We start from the raw sequence: 21,286 nt of genomic DNA, 5'->3' as shown, positions 1-21,286 counted from the left end.
TTCAGGAGCCATTCTGCATGGTCCCTTCAATGGAAATCCTGCTTTAACAACCCATACAGTGAGAAGAGCACCAACAGCCACAACAGATTGCATTCCTGGTCCCCAAGGAAAGAAAAAAGAGATAATCCACAACATTCTGCTATAGAAATGGCTCATTCCCAGGCATGGGGAAGCATTTATTTGATCAAGCAGTACTAACATTTCTGTAGAAAGAGAAGAAACAGAACCTGTTTCCACACACGCACCATCGCAGGAAACTGTCAAGTGCAAATAAGCAGCATGATTTAAGGTATTCCACAGTCACCTCACCACTGTCCTCTGGACTGGATTTTTAACTTTATAAAGACAGTTGGTAGAAAATTGTATAAGAGAAAAAGAAGTATCAGGAGTAACAGGCACTTCTCATTGTTGGGTATTCCCCAACATGAAAATATTGCTTCATCATTACCAAACTTATTCCACCTTTTTGTTTTTTCCATTTTGGAGAACTAAGAGTCTTCAGGATCTGCCTTTTGTTCTTCACAGGAGGAGGCACTGAACATGACTGACATCAGGAGCAGTGCATCCACTGAACACTTAGATAAATGTGTGGGTCAGAACATCTTCCTGCTGCTTGTTGTGCAGGGTTCCAATGCCAACTGCTGGGGCTGGTAGAGGAGGTCTGCTCACAAGACGGAGCTGAAATTTGAGTTGTGGGGAAATGATTAATGGAGGACACAATCACATCTCCAGGTCTTGATGCCACAGTGAGATCTGCTGTCAGATAACTGGGCAGTCCCAGCTGGAAGGAATGCAGGAAGTTATCCCCCATCTCCATGGCCCCAAGGACTTTATAGTGCATGATCTGCAGAGCAAATGGCACCTCTGCATTCTCCTCCTACTCCCCTACTTGGGATCTTTCACTATCCTGTCTACTTGGACTGAACACCATGTAAAATAAAGCTCCAGTCCTGCTCTTCACCAATGGTGCTATAAAGAGCAGAAGCAGCTGAAATTAGAACACACATTTGGTTTAGGCATCAAGATTAGGTTTTTTATTAAGCACCATACAATTTTGCATTCAAGGAGAACTTCAAATCTCATTTTAAAGACTAAAACACCCTGGGGACACCTTACCTTAAGCCCCAGCTGCTTTTCAAACCGTGGAGACACAAAGGACCATGGACCCATGTTCTGTGGTTCTTCCTGACTCCAGATGAAGACTAAAGAAAGGATAAGGGTGTAACATAACAAACATACATATTGATATTTTCAGCAGAGAAAGAAAAACAGTTTTTTGTTTTTGTAGCACCTCTAATTTTTTTGTCTTGGCACTACCTTTGAAATGAAGGCATGCCAGACTTAATTCCCTTGCAGCTCAGAACTGAATTCAAACCCAAAGTATGTCCACCATTAGGGTATACTGTGTGTATATTCTGCTTTTCTGCTGCTGTTTTCAAAAGCTACTAAAAGGACTGGACTGCAAAGACCAATGCAAAAAAATATCTCAAGTGGTTTGCTCTGATTTTCAGTGCTGCTTCTTGGAAGCTAACAATAGCAGAGAGTTCTTTTAACACAAGTGATAAACATTTCTGAAACATCCCACTCCAGAAACACTTGGGTGTATGAGGGGGAGAACAAAGAGGGAAAAGCCACTACAGCTCTTCATCTTAAAAGGCAACAGATTTAGTTCAGCACTTCAAAGAGACTAGAAACACAAAGGTAGAAGCTTGGCTGACCTTTTGCATGGCTGTACTTGCTCAGCTCTTGCTGTAGAGCTTCCAGAGGGAAAGGACAGAGCTCTTCAAGTCTCAGAATAGCTGTGCTGTGCTGCTTCTCTCCCAGTGTTTCTCTCTGCTTCACCAGAGCATAGTAATGCTTTCCAGAACACAGCACCACTTGGGTGACACTAAAAAAAATAAAAAAGAATGTTTCCAAGTTTAGTGTTTTACAGAACCTTGATGCAGAACAGCTTGGAAGAACACTTCCAACCAAAAAAACCAGTCAAACTTCAAAGACAACTTCATACAGCTAAATTGCTTCCCTAGACATCTTTTCTATTCCTTGCCTTCCTTTCCTTCCCACTCCCTCCAACAGTTGGCAAACTAACCTTTGAGCACAGTATGCCAGAGGTCCTGTTTCTTCAGTAATTCTGGGAAAGTTACCTTACAATGGGATTGATCTCTCTTAGCTCTGACTATTAAAAATTAAACACCCAGTCAAAGCTAGTCATCTATAGAAAATAAACCAGAGGGAGAGAAGTCCCTGCAGAGGCCAAATCTCTGCCATGCCAAAGCAGGACTGCCTGCTGGGAGCCACCACACCCTCCTGCAATCACAGAGGTCCTGGCTGCCTAATCTTTCTGGAAATAGCAACAAGATAAACTACATCCTTTGTACCTCACCATCCCACTGAAAAAACCCAAGATGCCAAGGTACTTCCAGCCTTTTGATTGGGGGTCAGGAAGAGAAGAGGAAGGAGGCTCAGACTTGGGTACTGCTGGGGCAAGCAGCAGATCAGGGGAAAAATACTAAGGCTGAATTGGTTGTTGTGAATAGGATTCACTGTAACATCTGAAAGTGGAGAGATGTACACACACTTTGTTATTGCCCCACCTCAGCTCAGGTGTCCCAGCCCCTGAACAAAAATTCTGGATTCAGTTTTGGGCCTCATGACAAGAAACACATTGAGGAGCTGGAGCCCATCCAGAGAAGGGAACAGAGCTGGAGCACAAATCCTGTGAGAAGCAGCTGAGGGAGCTGGGGGCCCTCAGCCTGGAGAAAAGGAGGCTCAGGAGGTGCCTTTTCATTCTCTACAACTCCCTGACAGGTCATAGCCAGGTAGGAGTTTGTCTCTTCTCTCAGGTAACACACAACAGGACAAGAGGAATCAGCTTCATGCTGCATCAGAGGAGGTTTAGATTGGATGTTAGGAAAAATTTCTTCACTGAAAGGGGTCAAGCACTCAAACAGGCCTCCCAGGGCAGTGGTGGAGTCACCATCTTGGAGGTATTTAAATGTCTAGATGTGACACTTGGGACATGGTTTAGTGGTGGACTTGGCAGTGCTGGGCTAAGGTTGGACTTGATAATCTTAAGGGTCTTTCTTTTCCAACCTAAACAAATCTATGATTCCATGATTCATGTCACAGCTGCTCCAGTGACTGCCAGCTAATGGACATGGTGCAGAATAGGCCCCATCAGGTTGGTAACTACAGTCACAAACTCCCTGTGAGCCAAGGGGTGACAGCCTAAACACTTCCCTGCTTTGCAGACAGATGTGGTAACGACCAACAGCTACCAGAGGAAAAGGAGAGGAAGTAAAACTAACCACAGTCACCTACCATAAAACATTTCCCCCTCAAAGTCACCTCTTTCATACCACCTCAAATTTGAGCTGTTGGGTAGGAGAAAGGGACAGGATATCTCTTTTGAACTTCTCCTCTAAGAAAGCAAAGCTACCTTTTAGGATTTACTGAGGAGTCACCAATGACAGGCTTGAATGTTGTCCCTGGGGCCATTTCTTCAAAACTTGATACAGCAGCCTACATGGGGGAAGAGTTGGAAGTTACCAAATCTTGCTGCTTTTCCCTCAGGTCAGAGTCAGAAAGAATACTGAGACAGGGTTTGGTAAGTACAAAATACACAGTCTTCCCTCTCCCTCATATTCCTTTTCCCAGTGAAAAGTGGGATGATGGCCAGGAATGAATCCTACTTCTAGCTCACCTCCACCCAGCTCTAATCCTCAATCTGTCTGGCCCCAAACAGGCAAAATTTCACTGATTTGAGCCCAAAACAGCAATCAGAGAACACAGAAGGAAAAAAAAAAAAAAAAGGAAAAAAAAAAGGGAAGAGAACACAAAAAAGGATAAAGAGAAAAAAAAGGAGGAAGGACAATTTTCAGCTTACTGGAAGCCTGAGTAACACTTTGGGAGAAGCAACAATGAGAGGTTTCCTGAAGTTTCGGACCATTTGCCTCCGGAGTAAATGGAAATACTGTGCTGGGGTGGTGGGGTGCACAACTGACATGTTGACCTGGTCACCATCAACACCCTCTTCTGAGCTGTCACACATCTGTGCAGGGGGAACACAGCAATACCTTGTCAAATGCAAGCAGTGAGACTGAAATTAAAGAAAGAATCCAGACACATGAGGCACACTGATCTGTATGGGAATAGATTAGCAAATATCCACAGAGAGGAAAAACTCAAGAGAAGAAATGGGTTTAGCATTGAACTGGTAACATTGTGCCTCCTTGGAGCACACTGCAGCCCAGCTCCCAGAGCTCTGACTGCCAGTGCTGTGCTGGGATGGGTGACCTGGGAGCTGTGGTGGTACCTGCAGGAACCGCTCCATCCGGCAGGATGAGTGCTCAGGGCCTGCACCATCATAGCCATGGGGAAGGAGAATCACAATCCCACTCTGCAGAAGCCATTTAGCCTCACCTAGAAACACACAGTGAGGAGGAAGGAAAGGATGACTTCCACAGAACACATTACTATGCACAAACTGCTCAGGAAAAAGAATAACCAATTTCCATGTCATTAAATACAAGCCTGAAACATGCTGCTGGCATTTTGCCTTGAGGTTCCTTACAGTGAAAGAACACATGTAAGGTGATCTGAAGTTTCTGAAATCATCAGGTAGTTCTGGGCTTCCAGAAGACTTAAGTCTCCACATGGAGCACATGACACAGTGAAATTCTAAAATTTCATCTTTGCAGGTGTGATCCCAGCAGCATCCTGTGAGCCAGTCCTGGGTAACACAGCAGTGCTCGTTCCTCTGAGCTCTGCCAAACCTCCTGCACTATACAAGAGATTACAATCAAATCCAGAATTTGGGTGGGATTTCCATCTGAATTTCCATTTCTGAGTTTCCATGTATGACTACAGAGGTTTTATATCTGAGCACTCAGAAAACATGTTAGAGTCAAACTTAGTAAGGTGTTGTGGGTTTTTTTGTTTGTTTCTTTCAAATAATCACTATTTTCCTTCTCTATTTCTTCAAGAATTTTTCAGATGCTTCACAAAGTACAGCCTATAAAGCTACCAACCATATATACACACACTAAAATACATGTGGTTGGGAAGAAAGGCTATTAATATAATTAATTGTCCTTTTGTCATGACTGTACCCTGCCAAGGACTCTTTCATTTTAGAAGTCACGACCTCACAGGCAAGCTCATAGGACTTCTTGAGAAAACAGAGTTCTTTGCACAACATGTTGTCCTTTTACTTGAAGGAGGAAGGATTTTCTAAAAATGATTAATTCTTAAATATATTAGTTCCTTGTACACTCACCTCCAGAGATGAAAGTGTCAAATATTATCTGGGCTCCATTAAAGAAGTCTCCAAATTGAGCTTCCCAAATTGGCAGTAACTTAGGGCTCTCAATACTCATTCCATATTCAAAACCAAGCACAGCTTCTTCAGACAAGGGACTGTTACTCACCTAACAAATGGAAATTGTTGGGAGAGGTGGACGAGGAAGAACACAACCAAGGGTTAAGAAGCATTGGAACCAGACAAACAGTGCTGACAACACACACTTCTAAAGGCAATTGATAGGCACTGATTTGTTGCTTGTGAATGAAGGCACAGAGGGGAAAAGAGTAACATTTGATCTCTCAAGGAAAAGCAAACCCCCTTGTTAAAGTGGCAATTTATAAAGACAAAGAATAGGAATGCCCAGACAGTTTTTATGTCCCTGTATCTGGGTTTTGCCAGAACATACATATGGCTTTTACATATGTCTCAGCAGCTTTTGAAAATGCCTTGTTTCAGCACAATTTGAGGAAGGTGGTCTTGTGGGCTACAGAACCTACCTCTAGGAAACCCTTCTGGTCTGGGGACATGTGATTCAGAGGGATGTAGGTATCATCTGTCTCCTGGCAAACCAACATCGCGTGTCGTTGGCTGAAGGTTCCTCTGCCAACATCTTGTCCACTCAGTCTGATATTAAACCCTTGCCAAGCAATAAACAACACCAGACCAGCAAGTTATGTAAAAAGAAAACAACATAATTCTGTCTCTTGTTATAGCTCTTTTTGGATTTCCCCTCATCAGCAACATCAAATCTGAGATGCAATTCTTAACCAGCAACAGTTCCAACTGTCAGGCATACAGATGCTCTGACATTATTTTGGGTAAATTGGTTCCATTTACTGAAGCAAACTGCAAAAACAAGTGCATTCTGCATCATATGTAAATGGAGATTTGAATTCAGGCTAGAGAGGAGGGAGAAGAAATAGTAGCATAAAGCACAGAAAGTACTTGGGAGCCACACTGATGTCAGCTGCACTGCTTGTGCTCAGCTCTATGCACAGATGTTATTGGGGAGTGAGAGGGAGCCACAGTTCTTTGAAGGTATTTAAGACTCAGTCTACAAATATTAGTGACACATAGGATTCATATTTGCCTTCTCTTAGGCCATGTAAATTGTCAAATTTATAAACCATAGCAATCTTTTTACTTAGAAACACCTAAGAAATCTAATGTTATCCTTTATTGACATTAAAGCAAAAATATTTTACTGTCTGCTGTCCAGTTGCCTCTTACCTTGGCTCAGCAGAGAACCAAATGCTAAAGTTTCAGCTGTTGCCCAGTCCAGCTTTTTTCCTTCCTCCATTTTTTGAATTCTTGACTAAGCAAATAAAGAAAAAGAAAAAATTACTGTTTTGTCCTTTTGCATCTGTAGCTTTTTTGGTGGCACAGACTAATATTAGAAGCTAGGAAAAAAGCAACACACTATGGAGAGAAATGCAATATTCCTGCAGCCAGCTTAGGCTGCATTAGAATACAGAGTCTTATTTCAGCACATCCTAAAGAAGGTTGCCTGAGGACCACAGAACCATAGGTGATCCATGTGTTCAGCTCCCAGTCAACAAACTGTGCACAGATTAAGTAATCCTAGTCAGAAAATATTTAAATCTTAGCACAGCACAGAGTGTAGTCTTGACAGACTTCTGGTCTGTCTGGCTAGCAGTGATGAAAGATACCAGGTGTAAGTATTCCAGTCTCCAGAACTCTTCCCTGTTCTGGCCTGGAGAACTGCAGACAAATGATCAAACTGAGCTGTGGAGCTCTTGCCTTGGGCTGGGAAGACAAAACCATGAGTCTTTTGAAATACTCAACTCACAGCCTCTCTCTGGCTGCCAAGCAGACACCTGCACACACTCATCATCCATCAAAGGGAAACATCCACAAACCCCAAACTGATCCAAACCAAACACCAACTTAGGAGCTATCAGCCCAGACTGTCAAACTAGGCCACAGGTTGTGTAGTGTTTATATATATAAGTAATAAAACACTCACTACTGGCTTTAAAAACTGTGTACACTATTGCCAGGTTCCTGAGTCATTCCTTTACAAAGTACTCATTCTAATTACCAACTATATAAATGTTAGTAACTCATCATAATGGTTTCTATTTGTAAGAATAATAAACTGTGTTTTCTATAAACATTTTTCTTCATTGCAATAAAATATTATTGAAATAACAAACTAAAGTACATGGGGGAAAAAATCTTTCTTCAAAACTGGAGGAAAAATGGCATCATCTCAGCCTTGAAACAGAGTGAGTTGTTTTTCCTGGAGAATACCATGCTGTATTCTGTAACTGGCAGCCCTGTAACAGGTTTGAGCCATGGGATGAGAAGTGTCATGATGCTCTACTCACCTGAGCATAGGTCTTCAGGAGATGGCTGTGCATCTGGAGCTCTTCAGGCACCTGCACAGACTTGGCCCCAATGAACTGCAGCAGAGGCACCGGCATGCCCGTGTCCCAGGTGGTGATTGAGGCAGAAGGCTCCACAAAGCCCTTCCAGTGAGCCTGCAGGTTGGTGGGGGGTGGGCTGTATGAAGTCATGTTGGCAAGGTGATCATTCAGCTTGGAATAGCAGGAGGTTTTTATCTCAGCCACCTCAGCCTCAGTCATGAGCCCAGCAGCCGTGAGCTGCTCTGCGTACGTGTCCGGGATACTCTTACGGGACCTGCCAGGGAGGGAATCAAACCACAAAGTTTTATTTGGTTTTATTTATTTTTTCAAATCACATATTAAGCCTAAAAGCAGTGTCACAGGAGAACAAGGAAATACCACCTTACTACAGTCAGGTACCATGGAAAACTCCTATAAATGGTGTCCTGGTGCATTATGCTTATTTGCATGAAGTTCACTTTCCTTATTTCCTGAAGTTCACTTTCATTTTCAAAAAGGTAACAGTTCTCTTAGAGATATGTTTTATAGTCCTTTATTACAAAAGTAAAAGTGCTATAGTTGGCAGTTACAGGTAAAAACATGTCAAAAACCCCCTCTGTGCTATCATGCATATTTTCTTCAGAGAAATTCACAGTAGGATTTGTGCATTGGAGAGAATCAAGGCAATACTCTTCACCTAAAATACCAGAATTCACTGGCAAGTGAATTTTTGTGTGTTTTTCTTTGGGGATAAGGATGGAATCTGTAAACATTTAAATGCTGATAAAGATGAGTCCTCACTGGAAGCAGCAGGACCAGGCAAAGACAAGACAAGCATCACACTGGCTTTCTGCCCAATCTCTCACAGCATGCACACTTCCCCTTGAAACACAGAAGGCAACTTTGCCCTCTGATTACCAGTGGTCACAAATTTGAAATCCAAGAGGTATGTCCAAGATTTTTCTCCAAAAAGCACCAAGCCACACATTCAAGAGCCATCAGTAATGATTACTCATTAATATCTTATTATCAGACTTCCACTGAAGTCAAGGGCTGCTAGCAGTCCAGCTGCACCTTACATAAACACCTGTGGATACATCGAAGGATCTCACACAGACACTTCTGCTGCAGCAGCAAGACTTGAGGTGGCACAGACATATTTTGGTGGTGCAGCCCTTACCTGATGATTTTGTACATGCTGGGGTTGGTGAAGAAGGGCTCATCGAGCTCATTGTGGCCCCACTGCCTGTAGCACAGCAAGTCCACGATGACGTCCCTGCGGAAGTGGCGCTGGAACTCCACAGCCAGACGCGTGGCACGGACAACTTCCTCAGGGTCATCCCCATTCACATGGACAACTGCACAGCCAACGATTTTACCTGCCCAGGGATTCAAAACACAGCAGCAATCACACCCAGCACACACACACCTGCTCTGCTGAAACTACACACAACCCATGGGAAGTAAGTATATTAAAAACAAATCAAAAAAAGATGTTTTTTGTGATGAGAGTTGGGGTAGGGAGAGGAGTCTTGCCTGAGAGAATATGCAATTAGCCCAACCTGTTGTATTTGTCAGTTTGAGCACAACTTCTTTACAAGCACTATGTTCCCAGAGGACTTCTTACACACAGTTTCTGCATCATATTAATCTGGTAGTGTAAAAAACTGGGAGACAACTACTTGATTGCTTCTCTTTCAAACAGAAATTGAGTTTTATTTCCTTCTTATCCTAAGCTGTCTCTATTATGAATTTATACAAGCCAAAAGCAACTTTCTCCCTTATTAGTAGGGAGTATCATTCTGTCCACTGCTCCTCCAGGCAGAAAAATCTCTTCATTAAAGAGAACACTGTAAAATTTCAATATCTTAACACCCTCTCCTGTCTGACAATTTGGCTGCAAGCAACAGTGCTCCTTTTGTACTTTATCTGCCCAAATTCTGGAAACTAAGATACTTGAGCTATTCTGGCTCATGCCAAGTTTTCCTCCACAGCAAAATACTAAAGCTCAGCTGCATAACAGCCCCTCCTCACTGACAGGTAAGAAGAAAGGAAAACTAAGGATGGAGGCAAAAAAAACAAACCCAAACAAAACCAATCCATAACAAAAAACCAGCCCAGAGAAAACAGTAATAATAATAGCTCTCTACCTTATCAGATCTAATGAATCTACTTGTCTGGCTTGATGAAACCATAAGACAAACACTTGATGTTAGGTCAGAAGCATACAAAAGTATATTTTTACTTATAGGAGACATATACAAGATAACTAACTACTATGTCTCTGATCTTACTGGTAATACATCTGTTTATCACTAAGAAAGATCAGTCTAAAACAAAGCTTCTAGTTCAGGCATAGAAAGGTCTTGAGCTTCATCTTTAAATTGAAAGCTCAACAGGTTCACATGACAACAAACAAAACAGAAAAAATGGAGGAGTATCTGACATTAAAATCTTGCTCAGAAAACACACAGATGAATTTTATGAAATTTAACAACATATACTTAAAGTAGATCAGTTATATACTCCATTGTAATACCTTTTCAAAAGCTGTCAATAATATGACAGAAACTGAGTTATAAAGACTTCACAGAAATCCTGCAATTATTTTATCACATCCTGTAAAAATGGGACAAGATTCTCCCTTGATATTTAGTCTTTCCATAAAGCAGAGAGGGGAGGGCATATTTTTAGCACCTGAATTGTTGCTAGTAGGAGAGAATAATAATAATAATAATTTTAATTCCTACTCTACTGTGAAACTGGAGTTACAATAATCTCTCCCTAGAGCTGACAGGCAGTTGCTATAAAAAGTCCATTGCACAGCTTACACTGCAGTTAACAGTCCCTTCTGACACAACAAGCAGTCTTCCTTGGGATTCAGCCCTACCTACCAATGTCACTGCAGTACAGAGATGACCTTCCTCGCTCTGGAGGAGTGGTGTAGCCCAGCTGGTTGTTAACAATCAAATGGATGCTCCCACCAACTCTGAAATGTGGCAGATTAGAGAGGGTCAGTGTTTCAGGAACAATCCCTTGCCCAGAGAAAGCAGCATCGCCATGAACCTACATCAGGGAAGAAGATGGAAAAGTCTCATTAGGAAACACTGGAGGAGCAGCAAAATCAAAACCATAACTCATTAAGTAAGACCTCCTAAATTGGGTACATGGAACAGACACAGTTCCAGCTGGACTCACTTCTAATCCCTCTCAGAATACTGTTTCCATGATTTGAGAGTTTATGCAGCCTTATCACTAACACAAGTCATAGCAGCCACCATATGTACATGAATGCCTGCTGTAATCCCTACCTGGAACTGACCTAGAATCTCTTAAAACTGCCCCACCAGAGTCCAGGTGACTGCAAGCTTCCTGGCCACGGCAAAGGTGCAGCAGTCAGAGGCAACCACTGACCCCTGAACAAAGGGAGCCACTCACCACAGCATTCACTACACATTGGCTGAAGCTGAATGCTGGTGAAATGGGACTTGGGCCCATTTCCACCTTACCAAACAGACAAGAACAGAAAAACAAGTGGAAAATGAACTGAATGGATGTCACCATCCTATTTTCTGGAAAAATCCCTTCACCAGGATTTCTCTCCTGGGAAGCTGAGAAGCCTCAAAGAAAAAGGAAAACAATCTTATCTCATTTGCTTCTCCAGTGTTTTGCTGCTTTGGAATGTAGCTGGAGATTGTTTATCCAACATGTGAATTGTTTTGACTTAATGACCAATCATGGTCAGGCTGCGTCAGGACTCTGGAAGGAGTCACAAGTTTTTCATTATTATCTTTTAGCCTTCTGTCTGAATCCTTTCTGTATTCTTTAGTATAGCATAGTATAGCATTCTTTAATATAATAGAGATTATAAAATAATAAATTAGCCTTCTAAGAACATGGAGTCAGATTCATCATTTCCTCCCCGTGATGGCGGACTCAGAAAATAGCACAAATGGAAGCACTCCAAACCAAAAACTTTCAAAAGGAAATAAAACCTAAGTTCTTAGTTACATTTCTAAATAGCAATAGCAAATAAATGCTGTAAATAAAAAAATAGTTTGGAAGGGGAAGGGAGAATACTGTGATAGCCAAGCCAGGTTTCCAACAAAAGCTAGAGGTAACTGGAGTTATCATCTAACATTTCAATATTTTGAAACTAGGGACAGTCCTCCTTTGATGAATATGATGACAGTTTCCTCAGAGTGCAGACTCAGTCATGTGCAGATTAAAGTCACTATGCAGACTGATCTACTTCCTTATTGAAACCAGATGACAGTTCTGCTTTCTAGCTATGGAATGGTGCTTTCAAGCCTTAAGAGAGGTCTGCAAGTACACCAAGGTAACAAAGGTGCAATCAACCAGTTATCTGGCAGCACTGGGTTTTTTATACCATTCCAATACAGATTTTTAAGAGGTATCAGAGCAAAACAAAGGCAACTACTGTAAGAGAGACAAGCCAGGATCCCCACTCTATCCCTTGCCATGCTACACTTTCTCCTAAGTGTTGGGTTTTCACCTTTCCCTCCTGGTTTCTTCTGCTGCCTAAGAAGGCTGCACATCTCAGTGATAGCATTTGAGTGAAGACCCTAAAACATCTGAGAAAACTTCATGGCTTTTAGCACATCCCAAAGCATTAAAGCCTAAGGACAGTATCCAACTACACAAGACTGCTCATATGCATCTCAAATCCCAGAGGATTCAGTTCTTGTGATGCAGGTAGGAATTTACTCATTCTACCAAAAAAATGGAAACAGTTTTTGCTAGGGCACATTTTTCTCTGGGCTGCATTAGCAAAAAGCTAAAAGACCTTCAGACCCTGGACATGAAGCTCACCACTGACAGTGGCACCTTAACTGATCTTCAGTCATTCTCCCCTCAAGCTGTGGTACTGAGGCTTGTGGAACAAGAGAAAAAATGCCAGTATAAAACTCAATTCAGAGTTCAGAGTGTCTACACTTACATTTCTCAAGAGAAAGCCCTGTAAAACCAGAAAGTTCAAAGTCAAACTCCCAAACCAAGATTCTGAAACACAAGGTGCCTGCTTTCATCTCTTTCTTCTCAATTAGCTGAATGAAAGCAGTTAAAAGTTGGAACTAAAAATTTGCCTGTTTTCAATCTCACTTGGGTACCTCTTAAAGACACTATCACAAGTAATCGTGATACATTTTCTTCCTTTTAGGAATACTTTGAATCAGGTGACTAACACAGAGGTGCTTAGCACAGAATCAAATGTATCTTTTCTCTGCTATGCAATCCTCCCTATCACTTACCCCTACAAATCCTAAGTGAAATTTTTCTTGGATAGGGAGGGTCCTTTTATCGTGAAGAATCATTGTTAAAGATTTATAATACTTGAATTACTGCATGGTGAAGATCTACCATTATGAGAAAGAAACAATAGTATCTTCTCAAACTAAGAAATAACTGCACTGAAAGATGAAGACACATTGGGAAGCAAAAGTTGGCTGCACTTGCAAGCTCTAAAGACTTTCTTTTTATTAAAAACTAAGAACCCAAACTTGCCCAGAATATTTTGCATTCTCATGTCTGCTTTTTCACAATATCCCACCCTTCCAGAAAAAAGCAAAACATTTTTTTAACTGAAATACGTTTTCACTCCTACACGTAGCTTTCTCATGTTTGTTATACTTTACAGAACATTTCTGCCCAACTTGTTTTTAGCCCTGGCTTTAAAATGTTAAGAGTTCAATTCATTTGTTTTTCCAAGTTCAAGTCAATGCAAGAGAAAAAAATTTATCAAGGAACTATTTGGGATTGCTTCTACAGCTATACAGTTCAAGGAGTAAAAACTCATTCCAAGTCAGTTCGAGGAGTAAAAACTGATTCCAGCAGAGTCTTCAACAGTACCATGACAAAATTACAAAATTCTAAATCCTCCTGAACATTTTGCAGCGTTGTTGACAGCTCTTCTCCAAACCCATTAATTTGAAAGAAAGCCTCCAGTGGCAGTTTAAATGCCAAAGTGAGGAAAGGCACACATGGCTCTCAATACAGAATATTACTAAAATAAAGGGAGGTATCAGAATCAGTATTCAGAAATCTTAGAAGTGCAATTATTTAAATGCCAGCATCATCACAAACACCACCTGGAGATCTTCCTAGCACTCCTCTTTCTCCATAAAGAAGATCCCAGCTCTTGACATCATACATTAACTCAGTTTTGTTTGATATTTTATGTACACTCCTGTTCACATTCTAGTCCAGCAAGCCTTACAAATATAAATTACAATATGTGAGCAAAATACCTGCAGGCAAATAACTTTGTCCCCAGGCTGTGCAGAGCTCTCTGGGGAGTAATCACCATCGAGCAGAGCCTGCTGCCTGGCTCGTGTCTTGCCCACAGCCACTGGGTTGATGGCTTCCAAGTGTGAGGGGTTGGGGAGCAAGGTGACATGCACAGGTCTGTGGGAGCCAAAGTCCAGATCTACAGAGGATGTCAGGTGGGAGAGAACGTCCCCAATGGCTGCTGAATTCTCTGGGAACTCGCTCAAACCACGCATCTTGCGGAACATCAGCTGCAGGGAAACAGATCTGGTTAAAATCCTTTTTTGATTCACTGACAGGTTGAAAGAAAAACTCTCCTACTCCTGAAATTGCAAGGATGCTTCTAAGCAGCAGCACACAAACCCCTTCATTAGAGTTCTTTTAACAGTCTCCTGCAGACAGTTCACTGAAGTGTTGATAGGAAGGGAGACCACTCTCACACAGGTAACATTTTATTGCTCCAGCATTTACAACTTTGGCAAACTTTTGGGGGTTTATTTTACTGCAAATAAACCAGGCAGCTGCCTGTGAGATTATAAATCTCTTACAGTCTTAGGGTGCAAGATGTAGCTGGAGGTGTCTATTCTATTGCCATCTAACTGCCATTGCAGTTATCTTCTGTTAAATGGACAGTTTTCTTTATCTCTTCCACAACCAATCCTTCAGGGAGATCTCTTCTGTTTATGGGCCATTGAGTGTCACTGAAGGACTGATAAAATTCCATCATCCCACTGGGAGATGCTCTGCCCAGGGGGAGGAGCCAAGAGTTCCTACCGGGATATAATCTGGGATTTGGAACACCACACAGACTTTTCCCACTGGATTCCCAGAGGAGCAGCTTTCTTCTCCACTGCATTCCCAGAGGAGAAGCTTTCTTTTCCACTGGATTCCCAGAGGAAAACCAGGCCCATCTACACCACCACTGAAGCTTCAGAGGAAAACTCCAGCCTTGTACAGGATCCCTGCTCCAACAGAACCACAGCTGGCACTGCAGGAGGGCTGAGCCACCATGGAATGGGACTGCTGCCACCTCCCTGATCCACAGGGGTCAGGTCTGTCAGTGACTCTAACAGTGTCACTGACTGTCAGAGTTGTTTTGTATTACTCCATTTTTATTTTTAATTTTTCTAATAAAAGAACTGTTATTCCCACTCCCATATCTTCGCCTGAGAGCCCCTAATTTCAAAATTATAATAATTCAGAGGGAGAGGGTTTACATTTTCCATTTCAAGAGAAGCTCCTGCTTTCCTTAGCAGACACTGTGTAGTCAACCAAGGCCCGCACCTCAGGAGGAAGCTGCAGCAGGCCTGCCAGCAGGTTGAGCCTGCCCCTGTGAGGCATTCCGATGATGATGTCGGTGACCCCGCTGTACGCGCACGCCTTGAACAGCTCGTGGAAGAAGCCCATCATGCTCTCTGCTCCTTCGCCACCGTAGCGCTTCACTGTGGCAAACTTGGTGGCCAAGAAGTGATCAAACTCCTGGTAAAAACAGGACAGCTTCAGGATTAGGCTATTTTAAGCAGCAGCTTTGTGTTTATAGTATTGAAATATAAGTTATGTTTATACCCTTGAGGCATACAAATCTAAAGATACCCCTGGAAAGTCTCAGCTCACTCTCCACCCACACAGTCTGAGACCAGAAGATATGATGACTATAAAAAATCAGCTCTAAGCAGAAAAATGTTGCATTGAGGATCAAACTTTCTCTGTCTCACATGGAAGGTGCTTCAAGAATTCTAACACCAGATTAATTTACAAATTCCTTGGTAGTTTACCTGTTTTAGGTGGAAATTTAGGAATGGTGTCCTTTTACAGTATAAACCATAATGATCTTGAGACACAAAGTGCTAGCAAAGCAGTGTTTCATTCTGATTTACATTAGGCACAGTCCTTATTACAGAGGTAGAATGCTTGGGAGAAGAAAAATAAATGAATCTGTATTTACTTCACTTTCATCTAACTTCACTCCATTCACCTCCTAGAAAGCTCAAATAAGTGACCAAGTTTTGAAAGCACTGGAAATTTCTTTAGTTTTTGCAACTGAAGACAGAAACTAAATGAAGTCTGTAACTGAGAAGGGAAGACTAAGCCACACCCAAAGATCTGAGCCAACTGCTAGTTGTGCAATATTCAGTTCTAAGGAATAATGTATACAAAACTGGTCACACATAAAAGCATTTTTTACTGCCAGGGTTAAATTATATACTCTTAGTATAGCTCTGGTCATACTGAAATTAAAGTAGAGCACATCAGGGTCCCAATATCACCCTCCTGTGTCACCATCAAATTCCTCTAACTGCCAAAGAGGCTACAAAAAATACAAAGTGGGCCATATACTTCCATTCAGTCATTGGTAAATATTACATTTAACACTCCTTCCACTTGGAAAACTGGAAACAGGGACACTTTCACAGATCCTGCTCTTCTACCTTTCCAACCTTCACAGATCCTGCTCTTCTACCTTTCAATCATTCTGGATAACATGGGAAGAAAAGGGGAAAAAAATTAAAACTTTTCACAGTACAGAAGTATTGGAATAAATTTTCTCTATACATTTTAAAAGTGCATAAATATTTCACTCCCTTATAGAAGGCATTAACAAAGGTTCCTTGCTGAAAAGCACCGTGTCTGCCAGTGCTATATGATAGAACCTCAGTCCAACTCTGATTTGTTCCAAAACCTTGAGGGACAGCATACTTTAAGGACAGTAAAACAGATCAGCATGAGGGTGAGAGGAAAACACAGAACAGCTAAGCCAGAGCATAAGATTTCACAGAGCTCTGCTCAACCTTGTGGTCCCATCAGTAACATTTAATATGAGCTGTGAGATCATTAATCTAAGTGTATCTCACTTTTGAAGACTGGTTATTCACGGGTTTACAGCATCATTATTTCAGTAATGGCTGGTAAGTTAATACAGCAATAAACTGAATTAACCAATGAGATTCCTGCACTGCACTGCTCCAGGCAAAGCCTGGATTGTTCTTTTTCTGCATGAACAATGTCCAGAACAGTGAAGGATCCACGACAAACTCTGTGACTATTACAGTCCAGTAACAGAGAACAGAGTACCTGGGACTCCAGCATCAGTTTGCACAAGTGCTTTTTCTCTTCAGGTGTAAATGCTTCTTGCTTTAGCTCTTCAAACCTTTTAGCAAACCATTCTCTCTCCTCCAGAGTTGGAAGCTGGCTTGTTTCTATGGAAATGTGCCCGCAGTATATATGGTCCAGGTAAGCCATCACATCCTCTACAGAAGCCTCCTCTTTTCCCATGTTGATAAGTCCTGGTGGGAAATAAATGTTATTAGTCACTTTGGGGGAGGAGGGGAAGCACTGAGGCCTGTTTTGGAGAAAATAAAGCAATAAAAGAGACCCTCCTCCTTTGTTTAAGGCTGCAGCAAGGCTCTAAGAGAGACAAGAAAAGACAATTCTTGACTTCTGCCCCTGTATTTTCAAACCTTGACTACAGTGTTAAGTATTGTGGTAAATCATAGAATGCTACAGTAACACAAGAAATTAATGTTTAACCTCAGCAATTGTAAGAGCAAGCACAAATTTTCATGATTTCCAAAGATGCCAGACGGCAGCCTCTCACTGCACTATGATTTCTGCAAAAGACATATGGATGCTGAAGTTGACAATTTTCTGACTCTTCCACAGAGGCCACAGGCCCTCAATAAATCACCCATGAACAGAATTTGCTGTGATGAGGCTGTGGACTCACCTGTAGTAACGAGAGGACCCTGAAGAACTTCAGCCAGCTCTTGGATTTCAGGCACCATGTTCATAACAGCTTGGCCAGCAAACAGTGGGTTTATTTTGGCTGCTTTGTGGCCATGTTCAGCATAGGCAGTTATCAAACGAGCAAGAGCATGGTCAACTAAAACAAAACAGAAAGCAGAACAGCATCACACATGTGCTCAGATTAAATCCACTTACAGCATCAACACAGGAATGTTTTGTGTGCTGGCAGCCATCGAGGTTCTGGCTGCAAAGAGAGCTTTTCTATGCAGTTATTTCTACCTTATTACCCCACAACAGCTCCCACAGCAAACTGCTAAATCTGCTCCCTAAAGCAAATTTCAAGCAAGTACAATTTAGATTTCCTCCACCGTTCCCCTCATAGGTTAGACTCCTGTAAACATATGCAAAGCTACTTCATTTTGCTTTGAATCTCTCTACAACAGCAGTGAACCAAAACCACTACAAACAGGTATGTCCAAGTCAAGATCAGCACATTACCAGTGTATAGTCTTATTTCCTAAGCCAGCTCAATCCTATCACTTATGCTTCCTTGTTCCTTGCTGGAATGACAGGAGGATTGGGTCTTAACAATAATTCAGGTCCCATGACTTCAAAAGAAAAACAAAGTCTGTCTGCAGTAGCCAAGAGCATGTGCTGAGCCAAGTATGGTAAAAATTATCAACATGGGCAGAATTTGACCAGCTGAGAGGTCATACACACATGTTACTGTCACTGAGCACAGCCAGAGACCAGGCTGATGAACTGCAAACAATAAAACACACTGCAAGCACAACCTGCTACAAATTAATGACATGAACCTGCTTATAAAGTGTGGAGGGGTTTTTCATCCTGGTAAAAACTCAGCACTGACAGTAGTCAGGTCTGAAGGGTTTTGTTTTCCAAACAATGGAATTCTCAGACCATAGCACAAGGTTATTTCTCTGACACTTGTCAGCCCATTTAAAATAGCCCCTTTTCTCTACTGGGTTCTACAACAGAGGGACAGAACCCAGACATAAGGCTAACAGTGCCCACAATGCTCTCAGCAAGGAGGCCGTTTAAACACAATTTTTAAAATGTTACATAAAAACATGTTAATCATTAACAAGGAGGCTACTTTGTGACGGGCCTCGCTGTCCAGGAGCTACAAACTGGTTTCACTGCTGCTCCTGGGCAAAGGGTTTCATTCCTGCCAGTCGCCAGAGTAAAGTTAATGCAAGGACCACACTCCTACCTAGAACAGTTTTCTGCTTGAAATCACTTTTCTGCACTGTAAAACTGAGCTAGAAGCAACACAGGATTGCTAGAGGAGAGAGTTACCTGTAGTTAATAATGGAATCCTAGAAAGTTAACGGGTTGGAAGGGACCTTATAGACCATCCTGTCCCAAACTCCCTGTAGTGGGACATCTCCCACTACACCAGGCTTCTCAAATCCCATCTGGATTTGAACACCGTAAGGGTTGGGGCATCCACAACCTCCCCGGACAACCTGTTCAGTGTCTCACCATCCTCAGTTCGGCTAGTTCAAGCCCCATGATACAAAAGGAAAATGACAGGCGCGTTGTAGAAGTATTCTACGAGCAGCCGAACTCTCCGAGAGCCCATCGCTGAGCGAACTTCAGCAGTCGGTGCTCCCACAGCCGCTTCAGCCCCTGGAGCGGGGCCAGGCACCCCAGGCCCGCAGAACGCACAGCCAAGAGCTCTCGGAGCGGGTCTGCCCCGCGCTCTGCCCCGCCGGGAGCAGCACACGCCGCCCCTCAGAGCGCCCGGGCCCCGCTCGGAGCAGCCCCCGCCGCGCTCCCTCTGCCCGCCCGGCCCCGGCCGTGTCCGACCTGCTCTGCCGGCGCCGCGCTGCTCCTCCGCCCGCCCTCCCGCCGCCTTGCGCGGTTTGTAGCCGTAGACGCCGCGCTCGGTGCGGTACCAGCGCCTGGGGCCGGCCCGGCAGAGCGCGCAGCGCACGGCCCGAGCCCCCGCCGCGGCCGCCATGGCCATGGCCGCGCTGCCCCCGCGCCGCCACCACCGCCCCCGGACCCGCCCCGAGCCCCGGGGGCGGCGCCCGCAGCGGGGCCCTCAGGGGCTCCCGCGGGGCCGAACGGAGCGAGGGAGTGCACGATGTTCTGGGCTCCGGCGAGGCAACCTGGAGTGATGTGCCCGGTTCTGGGCGCCTCAGCACAAGGGAGACAAGGAGGCGCTGCAGAGGGTCCAGCGGAGCCTCAGGGATGAGGCGGCCTCTGGAGCATCTCCTGTGAGGAGACTGCGGGAGCTGGGCCTGGCCAGTCTGGAGAAAACTGGGAGGAGATTTCATGAATGCAATAAATGTCTCAAAGGTGGGTGCCAAGAAGTTGGTGCCAGACTCTTTGCAGTAGTGCCCAGCAACAGGATTAGGAGCAATGGCCATAAAATAAAACCCAAAAAGTTCCACCGTGTTATAAATAAGAAGATTGACTAGGCCAGTATTCAAGCAGCAATCAATTTATTAATTAATATGGTAAAGTATGAGCAATACAGCGCTGGGTACAGTGGGGGAAGTTTTCCCTCCAACTGCACACCTAGAGTTGAGGCTTACAGGTATATATAGGGGTACTCATACGCTTTCTCAGCAGTTTCTATTCCAATTTTTACTCAGCAGCTTCTATTCCCAATTTTTATGTTACAATTCTATACACTACTGTGATTTAGTTTTTCTCAGGATGTATCCCAAAAGGTGTATCCCCAGATGGTGGTGGTCCGGTTTCTGAAAGAAGAAAGACAAATCTCATCTGGTGAAGTCCAGCTCCCCTTTTAATTGCAAGGACTATAAGTCTCATAACAGTGATGTCCAGCTTCCCTTGGTCAAAACTATAAATCCTTAAGTTGATGTTCATCTTCCTTTCTCAAGCTGCTTTTCTCTGTTTTGTTAAGGCGTGAGATAAGCATGATTCCTTTATATATATTCTAAAGCTATCGTTTCAAGGATACAAGCAATATTCTAAAATTATACTTCAAAAAGTTATTATTGCAAAACTCTTTAAGGCTTAACTACAAGCAAAGAGCAACATTCTTAACACTTTATTTCAAAAGCTCCTAAATCAACTAAGGTTAATTGTGAACAAAGGATAGGTTCAAAGGCCTTCTTCCATGCTGTACTTTCCTCAGTTATTATTAGAATTTGTCTTTATAACTGTCCCATGGTTGGTCTCCACACACATCATAATCACAAATGCACACATTGCCTGTATGTACCTGACACAAAACACAGCTTTGTATTTCACAACTGCAACATGAGGAAGAACTTTTCATTGAGGGTGGCAGAGCACTGGGACAGGCTGCTCAGGGATGTTGTGGAGTCTCCCTCTGTGGAGACACTCACAACCCACCTGGATGTGTTCCTGCATCACCTGCTCCAGGTGACCCTGGAGTTGGACCTGAGGTTGGGCTGGATGATTTCCAGAGGTTCCTTCCAGCTCTGCACTGGTGAGAGCCCACCTGCAATGCTGCACCCAGCTCTGGGGTCCTCAGCACAGGAGGGACAGGAACCTGTTGGAGCAAATCCAGAGGAGGCCACCAAGATGATTAGAGAGGTGGAGCACCATTCCTATGAGG

General features: G+C 43.2%; 1 protein-coding gene across 1 annotated transcript; it reads right to left on the bottom strand.

Annotated features, from left to right (window-relative positions):
• Window positions 1-134: 134 nt before the first annotated feature.
• Window positions 135-19,696, bottom strand: DHTKD1 (dehydrogenase E1 and transketolase domain containing 1). The gene is made up of 17 exons (XM_059471942.1): window positions 19,537-19,696; window positions 17,684-17,839; window positions 17,032-17,243; window positions 15,244-15,438; window positions 13,941-14,210; window positions 10,569-10,740; window positions 8,855-9,053; window positions 7,657-7,969; window positions 6,536-6,620; window positions 5,803-5,942; window positions 5,279-5,429; window positions 4,316-4,422; window positions 3,887-4,051; window positions 3,440-3,522; window positions 1,719-1,888; window positions 1,117-1,202; window positions 135-678 (listed from the first exon to the last, which is right to left on the bottom strand). Exons 1-17 carry the CDS (start codon window positions 19,694-19,696, stop codon window positions 577-579), a joined length of 2,766 nt encoding a protein of 921 aa, XP_059327925.1. The 3' UTR covers window positions 135-576.
• Between the last annotated feature and the right edge of the window lie 1,590 nt (window positions 19,697-21,286).

The sequence above is a fragment of the Ammospiza nelsoni genome, chromosome 5, assembly GCF_027579445.1.
Source record: "Ammospiza nelsoni isolate bAmmNel1 chromosome 5, bAmmNel1.pri, whole genome shotgun sequence".
NCBI lineage: Eukaryota > Metazoa > Chordata > Aves > Passeriformes > Passerellidae > Ammospiza > Ammospiza nelsoni.
This window is presented reverse-complemented; position numbering and strand designations above follow the sequence as displayed.

What these genes read in the sequence shown, in the direction of transcription:
- DHTKD1 (XM_059471942.1), bottom strand. Translation starts at nt 19,696, where the DNA reads ATGGCCATGGCGGCCGCGGCGGGGGCTCGGGCCGTGCGCTGCGCGCTC. An exon ending in GGGTCCTCTCGTTACTACAG is followed by an intron (nt 17,244 to 17,683) that starts GTGAGTCCACAG and finishes ATTTCCCACCAG; the next exon opens with GACTTATCAACATGGGAAAA. An exon ending in AGCATGTACAAAATCATCAG is followed by an intron (nt 7,970 to 8,854) that starts GTAAGGGCTGCA and finishes CCTCCCTGGCAG; the next exon opens with GTCCCGTAAGAGTATCCCGG.